At 37.7% G+C, this 21,095-nt stretch overlaps 1 protein-coding gene across 2 annotated transcripts; it reads left to right on the top strand.

Annotated features, from left to right (window-relative positions):
- Positions 1-274: 274 nt before the first annotated feature.
- On the top strand, positions 275-18,045 carry ctnnbip1 (catenin, beta interacting protein 1). Of its 2 annotated transcripts, none has more exons than XM_043225456.1 (4): positions 275-429; positions 6,321-6,438; positions 7,215-7,305; positions 16,095-18,045. In XM_043225456.1, the coding sequence occupies exons 2-4, from the start codon at positions 6,343-6,345 to the stop codon at positions 16,151-16,153; spliced, it is 246 nt and encodes an 81-aa protein (XP_043081391.1). In that variant the 5' UTR covers positions 275-429; positions 6,321-6,342; the 3' UTR covers positions 16,154-18,045. The 2 variants fall into 2 exon arrangements, with proteins under 2 accessions (XP_043081391.1, XP_043081392.1); XM_043225457.1 differs by having other exon boundaries at positions 303-429; positions 6,324-6,438.
- The last annotated feature ends 3,050 nt before the right edge of the window (positions 18,046-21,095 follow it).

The following is a 21,095-nucleotide window of genomic DNA, read 5'->3' as shown; positions in this document are numbered from 1 at the left end:
TAAAAGATTGCTACTGATCTAACGCTTAGGTCCTTTTTAGAATGTTATGTAGACTGTGATATATTAAAATCTGTTATCATTTATTATGATAAAGTTTTTCATTGTAAAATATCAAATCAGTATTGCATCGTATTCTCAGACTGCGATGACGTTTCATTCCTCTTGTTATAACTTATATCTTCAAAATATGATAAATGTAAGACAACCTCCGCTATTCGCTCGCCGGTCGCTAGCTAGCGTCACTGCGCCCCCTAATGGCGACGGTCGCGCGTCACACCGGCAGGAACTGAATCAGCAGCGGCGCGTTTACGCTCTTGAGTCACTCCAGCGCTGCCGACTGTCGGGATGTGACCCCGGAACAGGACGCCTCCTTATACACAATACAGCTCTCAGATACAACAAAAACGACAGAATCCTGGACCAGGAGAGGTAAGACGCAAAAGCGGAGCCGTTTGAGGCAGCGTATGAAAATTACGCCCCAAAACGAGGCGCGAGTTGAAGCGGTTTGGCTGTTTTTCTGTTGCTAGCGAGCTAATGTGTTTGTATGTGAATGGGAATTGTGGGAACTTCATTCAGGGCTTTGTTACAGCCCCACTATCCAGCTTGTCTGTTAAAACACCCCCTGTATCCAGCGCACGCCAACTTTTTTTCCTTTAAACGCTGTGGTCGTAGGTAAAAGACAGTTTGTTTTACTGACAGTCTTCGTTTTAAACGTAAATGAGAGATCTATATGCGCGCGGTTTGCCACAGAAAGAGAGAAGAGGATTGGAGTCATTCCAGTCCGCTAACTGACTGCTGCACTAGTTCAGTTTCAGACAGCGCTTTGTACGCTTAAAATGTAATCGTAATATGATTTGCATATTAATGTCATCGTTTATGATCTTTGTGCTGTTCACCTTTATTGCTTTTTGCCCGCTCGCTTTTAACACGTGAATCTGCCGCTCTGAATGCACAGATATGTTTAAATGCTCCCTGTGGTTGCATTAATGGTTTTAGGGAAAAAACAATTAATAAATGCAGCACTTTTTTTTTTTTTTTTTTTTGTATGTTTTCGTGTTTGCTTGGCTCAATTTAATATTTGTACGTTCATCAGTTAATCCTAGGCGCTCAGTTCAGAAAGAATCTCTGTCACTTGTGCCACATTATCACGTCTTAGTGGCAATGATAGGCTATTTTTAGTCTCTCCACACCCTGAACTCATTGTGAATACAGAATACATCTGTCTGGCTCAAATTCGGCTATGAAACTGGCAGTCTGCCTGTAGTGGGCACTTGAACTGCGCTGGGCTTCGAGAGCTGACGGGACAGGGCAGGGCCAGCTACTTGTGAACTTGGAAGTCAAACTGTATTTTCTTCAGTCTTCGCATTCCCCTGAGGGATTCTGACTCTTTGAATCCAAGAAAGACGCTTTTCCTCCGTTAGGGCAGGGGGGCAGGTGCGGCTCATGGACCGTCCAACCTCTGTGTCCCGAAGGGAGATCATCAGCTGCCTTTGAGCTATAAGCTTATGCACGGACTCAGACCTCCTGCCAAGCCAAGCTTCATCACATTTTTTTTTTTGTTGTTGTTGTGGGGAGCCCAGCCCCCCTGGTGTCGCTTGGCATCCCCCTACCCCCTCTTTTTTTTTCTGTCGTTCAGACACAACACAGGCTGGTTTTATGCCTTTAAGGCCTGCTCCTACATGATCAAGGCTGGGATACGGGCTTAAATCAGCCTCGCTGGCTGCAAATGTGGCTTCTTTCTGTGGCAATTAGCGAAATCCTCTTTGGCTTGCTTAAATTTTCAGTGGTCGGCTTCCTTTGACTTTGAAGAATTTTGCTTGCACACTATTAATGATCTCAATCCTTTTCTTGCATTATAACTTATACTTTATATATATATATATATATATATATATATATATATATATATATATATATATATATATATATATATATATATATACACTTTTTTCTTGAAATTCATATCAAGTTTTTTCATTGTGCGTCCAGTTAATCTCAGTCAAACAGCAGGTGGGTACAAAATTACAAAAAAATACTAGCTAACTAGCACAATAAAACACAATAGCAAAATAAAAAAACATGATTTTTAAAAAAAAAAAGTTTTTGCAAATGAACTCTTCATATATAATTTTATATATATGTATGTGTGTGTGTATATACTTTTATTATTATTATTATTTATTTATTTATTTATTTTTACTACTGGTTTAAATCTCAGATAAATTTGCCACTCTTTGAGGAAAGGCCTGACTTCCCGCCTTGAAATCTAGTGTTTAAGCCTATTTAGTTGAAGTTTTCTTGAATCATATTATGGAGAGAAATGTGTTGTCATAGTTTCATATAGCTGTATATCTCTGACAGCCGGTGCAGCAGTGATCCCAAAGGGAGCTTCCCACTGCAGTGGGTTTTGTATTGTGATTCATGACAAGCGCTCTGGTGCATGACAACCATCTTGTGAAACACTTATACTAGACGCATTTGAATACCGAGGAGATGCATTGACAAAATAAGCCTTAGAAAACTTCAGTAATATTTGAACCTTTTTACACCCTGTCATAAAAAGTTTGCAGCGATTAAACTTATGGATTTTTAAAAAAAATATTATTTAAAGTGAATATGTACTAAGCTGAAATTCCAAAGTATCTGCTTTTCAACTATGTAGACTATATAGTTTATAAAAATAATCTTTTTTTTTTTTAACATTGAATGTTTTTGAATTTACAGGGATTGCATTGCTGGGTCATGCTTCATGCATTGCTAACGAGTCATGACCTAGTTATCAGTCATACCAGCTCTGGCTGCCTCATCTCTATTGTTGTCAAATACACTAACTATTGTTTCAGACTGTATATGGCTAAATTACCATAGAATCTGCAAAATCTGTTGGCGAATGATTCTGTCATATCCATACTTGGACTTAATATCGGAGTGCCTAAATATTGGAGTTATTTGCATATTGGATGTTTTCTGTCAAAATGACCTCTGTATGTCTTTTGTAGAGTAGACAGGAATGTGGAGGCAGAGAGAATAGGAAGACAGCTGAGGACAGTCAAACCTGTTTGTTGTAGGTGGTTTCTGGTTGTAATTATAATCATATTATAACCTACTGGATGTCCACTGGTCCACTTTTTGATCATGTAAATGGATTTCAGTTTGGTCAAGGGTTGGCAGTTGAGACATAAAACAGATCTCTAAAACTGCGCCCTCTGCTGATTCACCATTCACTCCGGTAATACTGGAAAAAAACCTCCTTTCATCTCCTTCAGTATTAGTTTCTTTTTTGTTTATTCTGTCTAGCTGCTTATAGAGGGGATGTGGTGATGATCTGCTGTCGCTGACAGAATAACTTTGGCAATATCCAATCATTTTTCCAGTCCACAGCATCATCTGTTTCCACTGACAGGCAAAGGTTGTGTAACATCCTGCGATTCAAAGAAAATCCAGTGTCTTGGGAATTTGTTATACCATGGAAAATAATTTGTGCTAATTATGTTTTATATGGTGATTGGTTAACATTCCGCCTGCAAAAACTGCAGGTTGTTTGTTTATCCTCATTTTGAATCAAGTCTTGAATTGTATTTTTTTTTTTTTTTGCCTTTTGAGGGCATCATTTTGATGAGCTGAATTAGTTTTGATCAACAGACAGATTTTGATTGCTTTGCATACATTACAAATACGTAGAGACTGGCACATCTTAATTTCTAAACCATGTGCCTTTCTCTGAAGGCTTTTCACTAGATGTTGGAACATGGCTGCAGGGATTTGCTCCCATTTCAACACAAGCATCAGTGATGTCTGCCATATTGCTTTTTGCATACTAAATAGAACGGAAGTGCACACATTCGGATGTTTCTTATTGAACTAATGCAAAAGATGTTTCTTGAGTTGAAGATGAATTCTTTCTGATGCATGCTTTCTGTCACATGTTCAAACAATTGAGGAATCTTTCTTGGCTAGCTGTTTGTGAGGATTCGAATGACTTGATGAGTCTATAAATAGAACCGCTATCTGGATTGTGGATCTCCTTCCAGAGCTTCTGCACCTTCCCTACATGGATAGTGGCAGGAGTCGCTGATAAACTGATCTTTTGCAGTATCGTTGCGTTGGCTCTGTGTTATGACCTTGCAGCTGTGAAATAACGTCCAGTCAGTGAACAAACTAAGACCAAAATTTGGCTTTATATGCTTTAAAAACAGGAGCTCTATGTTGTGATCGGAATTAAGCTCCAATTAAACTCTGGGAAACCAAATGACACTAACTTGAGCCTTGCAGGCTGGGTCATGACTGAACCAGAGGATAGGTGTTCTATATTTAGCCCATTGCCACATGATTTGACATCTTCCACCGTGAAATCAAGAAAAGTCTAAAATGACATCTGGTGGCAATAGCACTGATTGATTCTTCTTCTTAGAATCTCTGTAGGATATTGATGTGTGTGTGTGTGTGTGAATATGATTTAAAACCGAATCAATATAGGAATTGTAGAGTAAATACTGTAGTATATAACTAAAAGACAAATAATTATAAATGTTTTTAATTAATTTTATATATGTAGTTTTTATATAATTTGTTTATCTATGTTAATTACTAATTATTTTTTTTTATTTCTAGATTTTAAGGGTTGATTTTTGTTTATTGAAAACAAAACTATTGACACAGCTTCAGGCTACGAAAATAACAAATTGTTTAATAATAATTTACTTTTTTCTTGTTCTATCATCCACATATTTCAGAAAATATGCAGACTTGCTCAAACAAAGCACCTGATACTGAGCTGCAGTGCACTGCACATCTAAAGCCCAGAAAGATTATGGGGCATTTTTCTGAGATTCCTACCCACGGTCTTAGAAGGAAGTAGGTGCGTTGTTATGCACCGGCTTTTCTTGGGTGTTTGCGGCAGAGATGAGCTGCAGTGAGTCTTCCTGCTGTCTGGCCTGTCTCGTCTCCAGCAGGAAGGACAGTCATGATCAAAAGCGAGAAAGGGAGAGCGAGCCGTCTCCCCCCTGAAGGTGTGCCTGGTGTCACAGAGCTGCCGAACTGACGCTCCGGTCCCTCTTGTGTCTTTCATCTGCGAGCACTCCTCATCCCCCCACGGCTGCCAGCGAGACGCAACAGAATAAAGTGCATGCTTTATTGAATATGAAGCCCTTTTGATGCTACGGCCCTTTGGTGACTGATGAGTCTGTGACTGTAGAGGAAATCTGGGTTAGTTATTTTGCCAGCGTCGCCCGTTTTTATACCGCTTTCTGTCTTAAATGCCTTTCCGGCTTACATTAAGTAGCCTTCAGAAATTTAAGCTGTCAACACACTGGATAGGCCATGGGGAGGTACTGTCATTCTTAAAGTCATGGCAAGGCAAACGTGTCCGTCCTGAAATGAAAGGTTGAACGAGCTTTTCAATTAAATATAGGCTAACCCCACATCAAACAAGCTGTCAACATGTATTAGAGGCTCTTTGTGCAGATAAGAGGGCGTGAGACATCACAGGCTGGATGTCGCCAAAGGATTCACTCTGACAAATTCACAAAACCCAAGAATATATTAGATGCCATTCATTTTGTTTGGATCGTCAGTGCTTCGTACTGTATGTGATATACTTCCTCCTCAAATATTAGCTGTTTTTTTGTTTTGTTTTATGATATGTTGCGTGATCCGTTATTCCTTTGATTATGGATTAGGTGGTGTTACTGCAGTCCGCATCTGTTTGTTTTATAGTTCTGGAGAAGAACATTTGGGGCATCGGATTGTTTTGCAGATTCACTGTCTTGTGGCTTTCTTCTGCGATTATGTTCTTTGCACCTCAAGGTCCTTAAAATTGTTTCATACTGAGTGTAAGTTTGAAAATAGGTCATTAGGAAGTGAGCAAGATGAGGGAAAGCTGGGAGCACGGTTAGATCTTCCATTAAATATGCATGAGGGCCATTTATGATGCTGTCAACCTGCTCCATGATCTGAAGTGTGTTCAGACTTCACACACTGTCATTCTGCTTAATTAGAAGCTTTCTGCATTCGGCAAAGGTTACGAAGGGTTTATTTTTTAAATTTTTTTTTTTTCTTTCTCTCTCTGTACATTGCCTTATTGCAAACAGCTAACTAGTAAGGGTTTTTATTCATCAGTATAATGTTGCTTAGATTCTGTAAATCTAATGGAAATGTTCACTGCAGTTAAATGTAGGTTGTATTCACATTTCTAGGCCCTCGTGCTTCATATTTTTTTGTATGAAACCCAAGCAGGAATGTATTCAACTCACGAGTTCTGAAAATAAAATTTGGGATATGAATAATTGAATACTTCTCTCGCTCTGTGTGCGGTTGCTCAGCAGTGCGTCAGGAGCAGGGGGGATGAACCGAGAGGAAGCCCCTGGCAAGTCTCCTGAGGAGATGTACATCCAGCAGAAGGTGCGGGTGCTGCTCATGCTCAAGAAAATGGGATCAAATGTAAGTGTCAGTCCAGCGAGAATAAGACATCTTCTGATGTGCTTTAAAGACCACATGAATTGGCTTCACTTCTAACATAAGTAATGTGACACGTTCTTGAGTGTTTTGTGAGAAATAATGTGGGCAAGACGTGATTCTTTTTTTTTCTGGCTGGAATAAATTGGTTAATATTATTTTACCCCAGCTGCACAGATTATAAAAAACAAACAAACATTGTTTTCTTCAGAATACCCTCAATTTTTATTCAGTGTAATTCAGTTCGTTTATTTGTATAGCACTTTTTTCACGATTCCAACCATTGCAAAGCAGCTTTACAGAAAATATTATCTCTCTTCATTACATTTAGGACTAGGCTATTAGTGATGACTATGGCCGAAATACACACAGTAGTTGTAAGAGTAATCCAATTGCACGTAATCAAACACAGTAATATAGTGTTATTACGATATTAGAATTTTAAAATTGTTGTTTCTGGGTTAGCATAATTTCTTGATTTTGTTCAGTCATCTCAGATCCTCATAAGGGTTGGATCCAGACTAAAATAATGCAAAACACTACTTTTTTTTTTGGATACTTTAGAAAGCTAATTGCTTGCTTTTTTTATAATTTCTATAAAATATATAAACCTGTCATTGTCTTGAGTTTGGTGACCATTTCATTGTTCTTTGAAGGTGATCTAGCATTTTGACAGTTTAGTGGCAATTCTCAACTAGACACCGGCACGGATTTTCAGTTCCAAATGTGAAGTTATTTTTTTTTTGTCCCCACCCTTACAGCTGACACCAAACGAGGAAGCGTTTCTGCGGAATTATGCAGGTGTGGTGCACAGCCAGATGAGTCAGTTGCCACAGCACCCTATTGACCAGGGTAAGTCAACATTTACAGCCTGAACACTGCACGCCAAACCTCCACCCTTTACCACGAACTGACGTACTAACGTAGTTCTCATCCCACTGGACATTGGAATATTAGAAGGATTATTGGCTTTCTTGAATTATAGAGTTAGATGACTCTAGATCATGTATAAGCTACCAAACAATTATATTTTAAATTGTGTGTGTGTGTGTGTGTGTGTGTGTGTACTGGGAAAAAAGAGTTTTGTATGTTTTAGACTTTATGCAGTAGCTCGTTCCACAAGGGGGCGCTAGCACAACATAAATGTTTCAGGTAGGCAGTTTAAACGTAACACATGTATGTCAGTTGATCTATAGATTCAGTGCGAAAGAACTTCACTTGATTGCTTTATATACTATAGTAAGAAATTGTCTCTATGACAGAAAACTGTCATAGAAATCACATGCTCTGTGGTACGTCTTTTTTTCAACCACGGAGAAAACAAGTGTTAACGTCGTAAATAACTCTAGGTGTATAGAAGAATGGAGCGCACATTTTGTTTTCATTAAATATGCATATGAGCCTGGTTGTTAGGCAAGGATACCAATGCTGTGCTCTTTTTGGAAGGATCTTCATAAATAATGCAGTAGCAGAAGAAAGATGGATGTAGATGTCAATGCGTGTTGTGCTTCTGGGATTTTTCCAGCTCGAATTACTTTTTGTGCAGCTCTGTATATGTGTGTGTGTGTGTGTGTGTGTGTGTGTTTGCTCCGACGTTAGGAAATATTCCATCTTCGATGAGCCAACATTCTGATGAGTGATTCTTTAAGACGTTGTGATGTTTCTAGAATAAGAAATGTAAATGCCAGCTCTAAGATGAAAGCGATCAGCAGACACTTGTGGTCTCCTGCAGTATAACGAGGGTGAGATGAAAGGGAACGCACTTAATGAACACCACACGGCGAAGTACAATAACCTTTGTTTAAAGCATAGACATCATGGAATATATTAGGAGAGTATCATCAAGATTAGTCAGTTTCTATTAGGAGAAACTGTGACATCTCATTCTCTGACGTGCGATCTGGGCGAACCCTTAAATAAAGCTTATGCTAAAAATGCAAAGGCCCGCTGAGGTGAATTGTAATGTGTTTAGTAGTAGTCAGTTATTTTAGTTTAAATTAAACGGATAATGTAGGATCACGACACGGCTATCTCAGGGTTTAGCTAATGTAATATTGCAGCAAATGGATGGCACTTCAGATCTACACATGCTAATGCTTTCTCTCTCACATCAGGCAAAATAGTGCCACATCTCGGGAGACTATACCACTGTTGGATAAATTATTTACGTATCAAGCTGTCTCAGAGGGCTGCCTGTGTTTGCATCCAGCACCTTGGAAAATGAGTCACCCAGTGACTAGTATATCTGCAGACATAGCTATATTTGTTTGTAATAATTCTTACAAGGAAGAAGCATGCTATGTGGCTTTATGCTTAAAGGTATGGATGGCCTCTCAGATTTCCAGGGTAAAGTGAAAGGGCTGCCGTCAGACTCGGACCACTGAGATCTTTCTCAGTGGCCATCGTTCTCACATGTGAATAATAACTTTGTGTGTAACTGTTTTTTTGTTAGGGTTGTTAGGATAGGGATACCGAGATGCAACTATTTGAATGCAGAGAAAATTGCCTTTAATGTTGTCCAAATGAAGTTCTGAGCAATGCATATTACTAATCAAAATTACATATCGGTATATCTACAGTAGGAAATTTACTTAATATTTTCATTGATCTTTACTTAACGTCCTTATCATTTTGGCATAAAAGAAAAATAAATAGTTTTGACCCAATGTATTTTTGGCTATCACTATAAATACTATATCGCTATAAATACACACCAGTGGTTTTGTGGTCAGATATAACAAATATTTGCAGATGGGCTCTTTTGACTATTCAGAACATGCAAGCACTTCAACAGTGAGTTTTGCACATTCAACCACCAGTCATTTTTCCTTCATAAGTGTACAAATCTGGTATGTTTACTCCTTCTGAAACTCCAAACCCGCCATTTTCCCTGTTTACTTGTCTACGGATTAAACAAATTTGCATTCGGGACCATCTAATTGGCTAATTAGCATAGACGCATATTCTAAATTTTGTAATGCAATTTTAATCAAATCTAAGGCCTTGAAGTTTAGAGGATGAAACTGGATGGTGGTGTCTGGGGGAGGACGGTGGGCGTAGGAGAACTTTGAGAGTTCAAGCAGCTCAAAGCCTTGTACCATGCCAAGCAAACTCATTAACAAGCCTAAAGAAGTAGCTGCAGCTCAAATAAAATGATCGAGTGACTTTTTATTTATACAGTAATTAGGTTAATGTTTCTGGGGAAAGAATCGTTACATTAAAAATATGATAAAATAACAAATAAAACACTAACTTAAAATAATTCATATCTGATAGAACAATATAGAATCACAATCATTTGTTATCAACGACATGCATGCATGACTTTTTTTTTGGATCCAGAAGGAGTGTGAGCGGCAGGCCATTCTCTGGCTGAACTCTGATCCTCATCATTGGCCGAATGCCGACAATGAGGCTGTGAGAAAGCTTGCCTTTGCTTTTGTGGAGGCCTTAGGGACTGAACAATGGAGCATGTACAGTAGACAGTTTCCATGGCAATGGAATGGGCGGCAAGCGGGGTGGACAAGGGCTTCGTGGTGGTGTGTGAATGAAGGAGAGGAACAGGCCTCATTAGAGGACCTTCAGTCAAACAGGATTGTTAATTGCAGACGGACGGTGTGAGAACATGGCACTCGCTCATTTGGTCCGGTCTGTGTGACAGCGTTTGAAAGGACGCTGCTCTTTTACATCCCTCTTACAAACTTTTATTGTCTTTGTTGTGTAAGTGCCTGCCCTTTTAAAGAGTTCAAGACTATGCATTAGTTAGCTGTGTATTATCCATCTTTTAGACTGACGCGGCCGAGTCAACAGTCTTTTGTCTTGTGTCTGCTGGTATAATCCTCAGACGGCATAATCCCAGACTGCACTCCATCAGTGGACCGATGCGACACAGAAAGCACATTAAAGACTTCATCACTAAACCAATGACTCATTGCCCAGAACACAAAAAACGCTTATTTGTCATAAGTACAGGCCTCTTTTTTTTTTTTTTTTTTTTTTTTTACTTCTATAAATAGACCTCATGATGGCTTGAATAAATAACTTTTGCAACATTGCTAAAATAAAAGGGCGTAAAAACCCATGTAACAGTTTACATGATTAATTTCCTCTCAGGCTCTGGTATTTTAAGCCTAGCCCAAATATGTCCAGTTGTTGTGTTCATTTTAACTACAATGGTTTTGTTTACCAGCAGTGAACGGTGTGTTTTTAGGTGGTCCTCTGGCACAGTACAATAATGCAGTAGATGTTATTAAACAGCCCTGTCGCCGTCCTGCTGTTCATCGTTATCCTCTTCTGCTGGAGCAGATTGTGACCCGTTTCTAATTGCAGTAGTAATGGTCTAAAAGTCTATTTCCTCCGATAAGCAAATTAATGAGCCACAGAGCCGGCATTAAAGAAATTTCACTGACACGTTGAAGGGGGAAAATACACCGGGGGTCTGTGCTAATGCTATATATATAATCTATATTATTTATTTTTGAAATATAAATTATTACATTTGTTTTATATTTAGATGATTATGAAATAAATATCTGGATGTGTGAGTCATATTTTGGCTGGTTGGAGTCTTTGTAGATGTAAAAGTGTCTTGCGTGATGCACACAGAAGGATGTGGGGGTGTATGTGTGGTTGTGTGTCAGTCCCACACACTCACTGCTCATGATCCATCACTGCTGGCCATGTTTAAACTGCACTTCCTGAAATGGCCCACTAATACCATATCTGCTATCTCGACTCCTTGATCTGCCTGCAATTATCTTTTTAAGTGTACCCCTTCTGGTTTATTATTACAGTATTTTATTGCTATTATCAGATGATTTGTACATTTTAGGTTAAACAGTCTTGTTAACAGCTGTTAAATGGGATTTTTTATTTATCTGTTGGTAGGTGCACTTTTTTTAAATGCCAAGTGTTTAATGCTACTGTAGAAATAAATAGTTTTCTGTTTTATTTTTATTTAATACACACACACCTCTCCCTCTCTCTCTCCCTCTCTCTCCCTCTCTCTCTCTCTCTCTCTCTCTCTCTCTCTCTCTCTCTCTCTCTCTCTCTCTCTCTCTCTCTCTCTCTCTCTCTCTCTCTCTCTCTCTCTCTCTCTCTCTCTCTCTCTCTCTCTATATATATATATATATATATATATATATATATATATATATATATATATATATATATATATATAATTAATTTTAGTTCAGTTTAGTTTGACTTACTGTTACGTTACAGTTAGATGCATTATTTAGGTCATGCGAAGTTAACATTACATATTATTGGCGAATACAACTTTTAATTTTAATAACGCATTAGTAAATATTGGAATAAAATAGATGATGTAAAAAAAAAAAAAGCTTTAGAAGTATTTTTCATTGTTAGTTCATGTTCCTTAATGTAGCCGACTAATGTTAAGAAATGAAACTTTAATATAAAGTGTTCCTAAATAATTTTTCTTTTTCTATTTTTACTTTTGTGTATTTCCTCTCTTTTCAAATCTCATATCACACCAGAAAGATAAGCTTTTAATAAAATAAAATCAAATAATCAAAGGTAAAAATAAAGTATCTGGTTTGGTTAGGGTAGGTGTGGGAAGGGGTTATATAGTTCCAATAAGGTGGCATCTGTTTTAATAATTTATTTAATTTGTAATTAACCCTTACATATTGCATAATGTTTTATAATTTACTGCAGTACTGAGGTGCTGATAATTGCCACAATTTGCAATAAATAGCTGAAAATCCTGTTATTTTAACAGTGTAAATACAATCTATTGCTATTTTACCTTAATGTGAATAGCACCCATCACTAAAAAAATATGCTATTTTCAATTAATGTAAATAGCATCTAAATGCTTGCTCATAGTTTTGTCTGTTTATTTGCATGGACAAGCAACCTATACTATGTAAAATAAAACTGATATATTATCTAATTACTGTACAACGTAGCATTGGTAACGTAAAACTGATTGCACCTTTGGCATTTAATCATGTAATCATGTGGCTTGTAAATGCAGTCATTTAGAGTAAGCAAGTATCAAAGATCTCACCATCATGACTAAAAACTGCTGTCACTTCAGTATCACAGACCACAGGTGTTTTGTAACGTGATTATGGATTGTGATGAATGTATTGTTGTTAGAGGTTAAACAGGGCAGTATTGGAGATGCAGACAGCTGCTGTTTGTTCATAGGTGTTTGCTGTCTGCCGGATTGTGATGCAATCTGATTCTGAGCTGTTGCTAGGCGACGACTCTTGGGGGCTCTGACGTCTGCGGCACGTTGGCTTGTGCTCCTGTGACACAGCGTGCGTCGCAGGGAGCGGCTCCACCAGAACGAAGGCAGCCGGAAGATGAAGAGGGACATTTTCATCCACGCTCTCTCCATTCTCCCTTCTGCTTAAACGCGCATTCATTTCAACTGTGAGAATTTTGAGAGCAGCCTGTCAGTGGTTCTAAAGCCTCGTCTTTGTCTTTGACCCCTCCTTAACATGATAGGCTGTTACGCAAGCATTACGCAACCTTAAAAGATCATGCAGGATCAAAGACATGCTGTTGATGGTTTAGTAGCCGCAGTCTCATTTTCATCATCACAGTTTGGTTTTCATTGGGTTTGCGTCATGTCTATTGTTTATACAGTCGTCTTTCCTATTTTAATGTGTTAATTGGGAGTATTTCTCATTCCTATTTCAGCTTATTGAGACATTTCCTAAAAAGTAAATGCAAATCTGTGGGGCTTTTATTTTTATTTTGCTGTAAAATAAAGCATAAATACTGAAATTAGACAGATTTTCAGTAGAATCAGGTAACATACAGCTTGTGTGAGCCTCATCTAGAGCTCTCTCTCTATGCAAAAGCTTCTGTTTTGTTTTAATCTGAAAGATGAAAGTTCACTATTCTTGTCCTCCGTAGTTAATAAAAGTATTGTTATTTAATTGTTAATGTCTGGCCGTTCCCGTTAAAAGGTCAGCCTTTTATTTAAGTAATTAATTACTGTTTAAAGGAGACCTATTATGTAGCTTTCAGGTGTCCCCAGAATATGTTTGTAATGTTTCAGCTTAAAATACCCCACAGACGATTTATTATATAATTTTGAAGATGCCTATTTTGAGTGGAGGCCGAAACATGCTGTTTTTGCTTGTGTTTCTTTAAATGCAAATGAGCTGCTGTTCCCCGGTCCCCTTTTTCTACAATAGGTCTGTGCCTTTACAGACAGTACCTCAGATATTTAGCAAAATAATAACTGTTTGGTTTTCATTTTCATGTGAAGCTGTTTTGTGAACAGCCGTTAAACATCACAGAAGAAGATTATCATGTTTATTGCATCATAATCGTTGTTTTAAACCATATTAGTTGAAACTTGTGATACACTATTTTCCAGAGAAAATGTGAAATGCAGTGTAATATACAGTAAATTAATAAATAAATCTACTGCTCTCTTGTCTCCTCTGAGGCTGGGACTCTAAACAGTGTTAACTAGCCAGTCAAATACAGAACAGTTAGCCTAGTGGAAACTTCCAGATTAAGGGTCGATAATATTATCTTGACCTGTACTGCATTTGACTAGCTTGTGGTTTTCATTGAAGCATTTGTTTCATTGCAGCATATTTCATTCGGTTTTGCATAAATATCCTAATATTGTAAAACTCTGCAGGAAAGTAAAGAGCATCATCAAAATACACTAGCCTTCAGTAAAGTACAAAGGGCCCCTTTGATGTTGAGTGCATGTCTTTTGCATTTTGATGGTTAGACAGTGTATCTTAAACTCCTGGAGAATTAAGATGGTCATTTTATGTAGAGGAAGTGATATCTCTGATTTTGTGGGCTACGGTACATGAAAGGCAGAGGAAATTAACATTCCTGCATTTTGCTTATTAAGCTTTGAGTAGGACAGTCAAAACAGTATTTTCCTTCAAACCAGTGTTGAATAAAAAATTAGCTCCATAACCGAAACACTGAATCGCCGTACATAGTACACGATATTGGGCTACAGCAACTTCCTGTGCAGCAATTCCTCAATGACCTTTAAAATAATCCAGCCAGAGCTCAAGGTTTTGCTGTTTATGTTGTGTTTACACATTTGTGGTATTGTTATTAATCCGTGTTCATCTCAGGGCAGCTGGACCTACAAATCCTGTTTACCTGGTTCGCAGGGGTTTGTTTTCCTTCCCCTGGCGGAATCGGTAATTCAGGATTGGAATTGATTAGTGCCTTCCCTCGCCGAGAACCTGACTGAAATCACAAACGCCCGCAGACTTCCCGCAATCCACCAGTGACATTTTCGTGTCTTCAGAGGACATCTCTTGCAGTGTTTGTTTTCCCGGAGTCCGTATTTCAGATATGGACACTAGTAGACTTGGTTTATAGAGGCTTTTAGATGCATTTCTTATCAGTGTGGCACAGAAAACCCCAAACAATGCTTGTTACTGCGGTTGTTGTGTCTCATGCCGCATGCTACAAAAGCAGAAGCTGATGTTAAGCTGTTTATGTGAACTAACTGAGGGCCATAGGTACCTGCTTATCAAAGGAATAGTTCACCCAAAAATGAAAAAAAAAAATACTATGGGAGTCGATGGTGACGCAAAACAGCCTGGTTACAAACTTCTTCTTTTTTTATAAAAAAATCTTCCTTTTGTGTTCGGCTTAACAAAGAAATTCATACAGCAGCAGAAGCATGAATGTGTGAAATATTGATTTGAGGGGTCAGCGGGGTCAGTAATGATTAAAGAAGGCTCATCTTTACAACAGACTTTGGATCACAGCAAAGTAGAAAAACAATGTCTTTGCTGCCGATCTTCAGTGATCCAATTTAGAAAGCTTGGACACCTCTGAAGTAAAGTAATTAGTTTTAATGCATTACTTTAAAAAAAGGAACTTTCCCCAACACTGCTGCTAACTAACTAACTTTATATACTGAATATCCACATGACCCACTACATTGAGCAACAGTTTTCTGTAATGCTTCTACATATGTTTAAATTGATGCTTGCATTAATCTCAGACATTTTTACTATGATTAAGACATACTAATTAAGAACTTCAGAATTAAGTGAAGAGCAGATGTACTGCATTGTACTGTTATAAAAGTTGCATTGCATATTGTGTGCATGTTTTGTGTACTATTAAAAAAAAATCACAGTACGCAGTATGCCTCCATTTAGTGTGATGATAATTATTTATTTAATTTTATCTGGAGTGTTTGTGAGGCAGACAGTCATTGTCTGAGGTTAATTACACACCACAGCCTGTTTGCTCTTCAGCCATTATAATAGCATTCGGCGCCAATGAGCGAGCTCGCGTAATTTGCTCTATTGTGAAGATTACATTTTCCTGACCTAATAAAGCTGTTAAGGATAATGGCTTGGAGAGCGGCTGCCTTTATTTTCTTACATGCAGTATTTTGTGCAGTACAAATAGGCTTGAAATAAGTTGTCTTCTCAGAGCCTGAATTATTTCATTTATCTATATTATTTCATACTGAAAATATCTTTATATTGTTACTTAATGTGTAATAAATGTGTGTGTGTAAAATCCTGTAAATATGTGCATGTCAAGTCCTGTATATAATTGTAGAAAAAAAGTAAAATAATCATGAACTTTATTTTATAATCTATGTGTGATGCCAGTCTAAAATATAAGTTTTGTCCATTTCCCAGGAGCTGAGGATGTGGTGATGGCCTTTTCAAGATCAGAGACCGAGGACAGGAGACAGTGACCTCTCGCCATGCCGAGTCACTACAGCTGAACACAACACAACACTGTTGACTGATGGAGAGGGCGGAGCCTGAGATGAGAGAGGGGCCGGGCTCTGCTGCATGCCAGTTGCCCCACTTCCCTTCTCTTCCCCATTCCCCTCTTCTTCCTCACACTAACTGTTACACTATCGGGCCCTGCGGCCGCACTACCTGATGACTTATAGCAAACGAGTCTGAAAGAGTCCTGGCGGGTAAATATTCGATTTGGGTTTTCAAGTTTCGTTTTTTGCATCATCCTTCCGTAAATGGCGTTTTATATTTGTTCCCATGAGAGACTTAATGGACCAAGAGCTTCATTTGTCTGGTCAAACTACGAAACAATATAAATCGCCTCATGGGTTACGTTATTACAGACGATTTTCGGTTTCTTTTTCTGTGTATGTCGTTTCTTGTTTTAATTGTCCACAGGATCCTGCAGGTAGACTTTTTTTTTGTTTTTGTTTTTTTTTTGTTTACTTTATTATTTTCAGGGTTTTTGGTTGTTTAGTAGTTTTTCGCGTCGTAATTTCTTCAAAATAGCATTTAATGTTGTTGCGGAGGATACCGAATTGTCAAAATGGACGAGGCCCGTACACAAGCACACACTCACAGAACGATGTACACAAATGACCTGATGTTTCATGATCTTTTTTTCGATGTTTGGATTAATGTGAAATTTCATAGCCTTTTTTTTGTACAGAACGTATGAAAAAGTAGAAAAGTGAACGAGTTGTGCCAACTGTGGTTTTATGTAAAATATTTCTAAAGGTATCTAATGAATGTCTTAGGTCCTTATTTATTTTTTCAATGTCTTAAAATGTAGACGAACGCAGACCCCTTTTAAACTTCAATTCTGAATTGTAACCGCGTTTTAGTACAAACGATTTTAAAAACTCAAATAACGACAAATTTCCACATCAGATGAAAAGCCTAAGCCTTAAGCGTTGTAACAGGACGTGCCGTACTCAGATGTGGGTATGTGTCAGCATATATTTGACCGTCTGATTCAGTGGTGCTAGTGAAACACACGTTTTTAGTTATTCTGATTGAAGTCGAAGATAAATATAAGCTTGTGTGAATTTTAAAGGACGCTAAACATCTCGCGTCGACTTAATGAAAACCAAACCTTTTTTTCTATTAGGAGTTTTGTGTTTTGGCCTCTGACCTTTTTGGTAACATTATTTCATGTTCAGTATTTAATGTGTATTCATGTTTTGTTAACTTGCTTAACATAATTATTGTATCTTTAGTGTTTTGAAATGACGCATGCCTGCATTGTGGTCTCTGGTGTATGTTCAAGTAGCTCTCTAACGGTCACAAGAGCCTTGCTGCATTAAACATCGATGTACACCTCTTTTTAATCTGTGGATGTAAGTCCTTTGAAAATGGCTTTTATAGTTCTCGCTAATATCAGCAATAAGTATTTGATTGAATGTCTTCAGTCATCAAGATTACTTGTCCATGTGACAGCTGCATTTTGACAGGATCGTGCATCTGATTTCTTTTTAACCGTAAATCTTTATTTTGTCTATGCATCGTTTTTTTTCGGGGTTTTTTGTTTGTTTGTTTTAACATCAGAAGCATACAATCATGTCTTACATGCACTCGTTTCAGGTTGGGTTTGTGGCCTTTGAGCTTTGCATCCATTGAATGTCATTCTGGATTCTTGTTTAATTCATTGACTTCACTGCATGTTGTTCGTACTCGCTTGAGCTGTTAAACTATTTAATGTGAATTTCTTTTTTTTCTTTTTTTTATTGTTTAAAAATTCAATTGAATGGTTGTTTTATGCCATATGGTCGTCGACCTCGTCCCTTGACTTAAATGCGTCCAAAATCTATACCATCTGAACCATTAAAGGAGTTGAAAACTGCCTGTTGTTTTGAATGTTTTTTGTTTCTTTTGACATTTATTCTGAAATCATAAAACTGCTGTTCCTTGGACCTTCTGTCTCTGAGATAAGAACTAAGCTGGAGGAAGAGCTCATAATAAGGGCATATTTTGCTTCTCTTTGTGGGAGTCTCTGGAATCTGCTCTAGGCTCTGATAAGATACCAGCGCAAGAAAAACAGAAGGACTCAGTTGTTTTTTGTTTAGGTTTTAAAACAAGCAAATAAGCCAAACAAATCAAGACCGATTAAGAGGTGAGAAGCAGAAAGGCATAAGTGACATTATCAACTTTCATATATATATATATATATATATATATATATATATATATATATATATATATATATATATATTTTATTTTATTTTTTTTTCCCCAAAATGTCACGCCTTTCTGGTTCTCACATTTTATGTGCCGTTTTAAAATATTTATAGGGCAATGTTGCATCCAAACCCTTTTTATGGACCAGCAGCTACTTAAAGGTAATGCTAAATTAAATTATAAAAAAAAAATTGACCTAAATATGCTCAATTTCATATTTATATTTACCTTTTCATTTTAATACTCACAATATTGAAATACTAATTACATTTTAAAATGTACAGAATGCATGCAAAAATAACAATTTTGTAAATATATGCAACTTTATTTTGCAAGCAAATTTGTAATTTAAAATACATAATTTGAGGAGGTAATGACTCTTGTTTCAAAGTAGAATTAAATATGTGTAATTTGGTTCTCCTAATCACTATCATTCACAATAATACCAGCAGTGACTTTGTCCTTGAATTATACGTAACTGTATAGTATTTTGATGCCAAAAAGGCACAGGGTACAGTATACAGGCTGCTGCTATCCGCAGACTGCGATCTGTTTCCCCGTTCTGATTACATGAATTCCCCATATAATAACCAACATCTGTTCGGTGCTTCTCCCGCCATCTTCCACAGATGGTCAAATCCTGTGATTTAGAGGAGGCTGGCTGTGGGAACGAAGTGCCAGCTGCTGTGGAATTTAAATGGGTATGCATCATCCTCAATTGGATCACCATTTTCAGAGCATGACACTGACACACAGCTCTGTCACCTGACTAGATGAATGTACACCCATCCCAAATCCATTAGACGCTAAGTGTTTTACCCCTCCGTCCCCGTATGTTCGTCTTAGATCTGTGCAATATTAAGCCTCTTGCCTCAAAACGTAACTTGAATATTCATGATGTCTGTTTAGAGAAAGTTGGCTGATGGTTGGAAGACATACTGTATGCTCGGAACGGAGCCCACCCTTTTGGCTGACTTAAAAAGCTGTGCTGATACTGTCTGAGATATGAGTGCAAAATGAAGGCCGTGAGTGTTTCAGCAGCACAATAGACTCTTTGAACCTCTTAAGAAACTTTAAAATGAGCAGTTCAAACAAACAAAAAATTTGGAAATTAAAATACAGATACCCCGATTAAATATTTCTCCAATAAAACTATAGATTCCTATATTAGCCTGAGCCTATATAAATAAAAAGATTGGCTGTTTTTTTTTTTTAACGTGACTGGATATCAAAACCAACTAACGTATCAAATACGTTCAGTGTTATTAAGAATTAATTCATCTTGAGGAAAATATCATTTCCGGTTTTTGTCTCATTTTGAATCAGACTCAACTCAGGCAACAGTTCACTTGAGACTCGCTTCGGACGAATAAATCAACTGGATGAGTCGAATTCACAAATATATCATCTATTTGATTCGTGAACCGGTTTACTCGGCTCACCGAGTCTATTGAAAAGAACAATTCGTTCACGAATCAAGCAGCTATCGCGACAGTTTCTTCTCTTCTAAATAACGGAGAACGATTTGGTAAGTAAAAAATCTCCTCCACTAGTTACTGTTATGAAGAACAGAAAGAGAAAAACACGTAGCTCGTTGTTCTTCCAGTCGTTTTCTAAATGATGCATTTAAGATGAAAATTTAACATCGACAACACTAAATAAAGTATTCTAATTTTTGTCTAAACAGGTTAAACGTTGATTATTATTAACTCAAAGCCATTTTTGCTAAAGCTAAACCTAAACCTCGCGCACGCCCGACATGTTTGTAGTTCGTCTAACTCGCTTTATTCGTGTTTGTAGTTTTGGACCGAATCCTTCGCCAAAGCGCAATGGATTGTGGGTAGTGTTAGCCATTGTGCAAGGATCCACAGTAGACCATCTGGGAGATTTGGGCATACTCTTTTCACGTACTAATCTCACGTAGCCTACTATTTAGGGTGGATAGTATGACCATGGGGCCGAAGGGATTGATCAAATGTGAACCTGAACCACAAAACAAGTCACGAGGGCCATTTTTTTTTTTAGATATATACAGTCTGAAAGATAAATAAACTTTACTTTGCTGTATGGTTTGTCAAGATAGGACAATATTTGGGTGAGATACAACTAGGCCTATTTGAAAATCTGAAATCTGAGGGTGCATATTACTAATCAAAAAGATGTTTTGATATGAGCCCATTTATGGGAGAAAGTGTATAAAATATCTTCATGCAATATTATCTTCAATTTTGACCCATACAGTGTTGACTATTGCATATACCTGTGCGACGTTTCACTAGTTTTGTGTTTCACAAGGTCATGAATAAGGTGGCCAATATAAATCACTGCGAAATCTCATTTTTTGGTGAATATCTGCCCACTGGTTAAACTTATTTAATAAGCTTGCGTGGAGAGCAGGATTCAACATGTTAGCAGAAATCTCCTTCTGGCAATAGTTTCACCGCTTAATTCAAAGACACTTTGAAACGACTTGAAAACGCTGACGTGCTCAGACTACTCCAGACCTCAAGCTCATATGTTGCCACTCGTATCCAGTGATGATATTCAAGCTATATCGTTCTCACAGTTGTAAATCTGCAAGGTAAATCAGACCTGAAGCTTTCTGCGATGAGTTAAACATCGCTTCTTTCGCTCCATCCTCTTCCTGCACGCCTCTTCATTGTTTTCAGCCATATACTTTACGGATTTTGGCTGATATTAATGAGTCATATGTGG

This window comes from Puntigrus tetrazona, chromosome 23 (assembly GCF_018831695.1).
Source record: "Puntigrus tetrazona isolate hp1 chromosome 23, ASM1883169v1, whole genome shotgun sequence".
NCBI lineage: Eukaryota > Metazoa > Chordata > Actinopteri > Cypriniformes > Cyprinidae > Puntigrus > Puntigrus tetrazona.
This window is presented reverse-complemented; position numbering and strand designations above follow the sequence as displayed.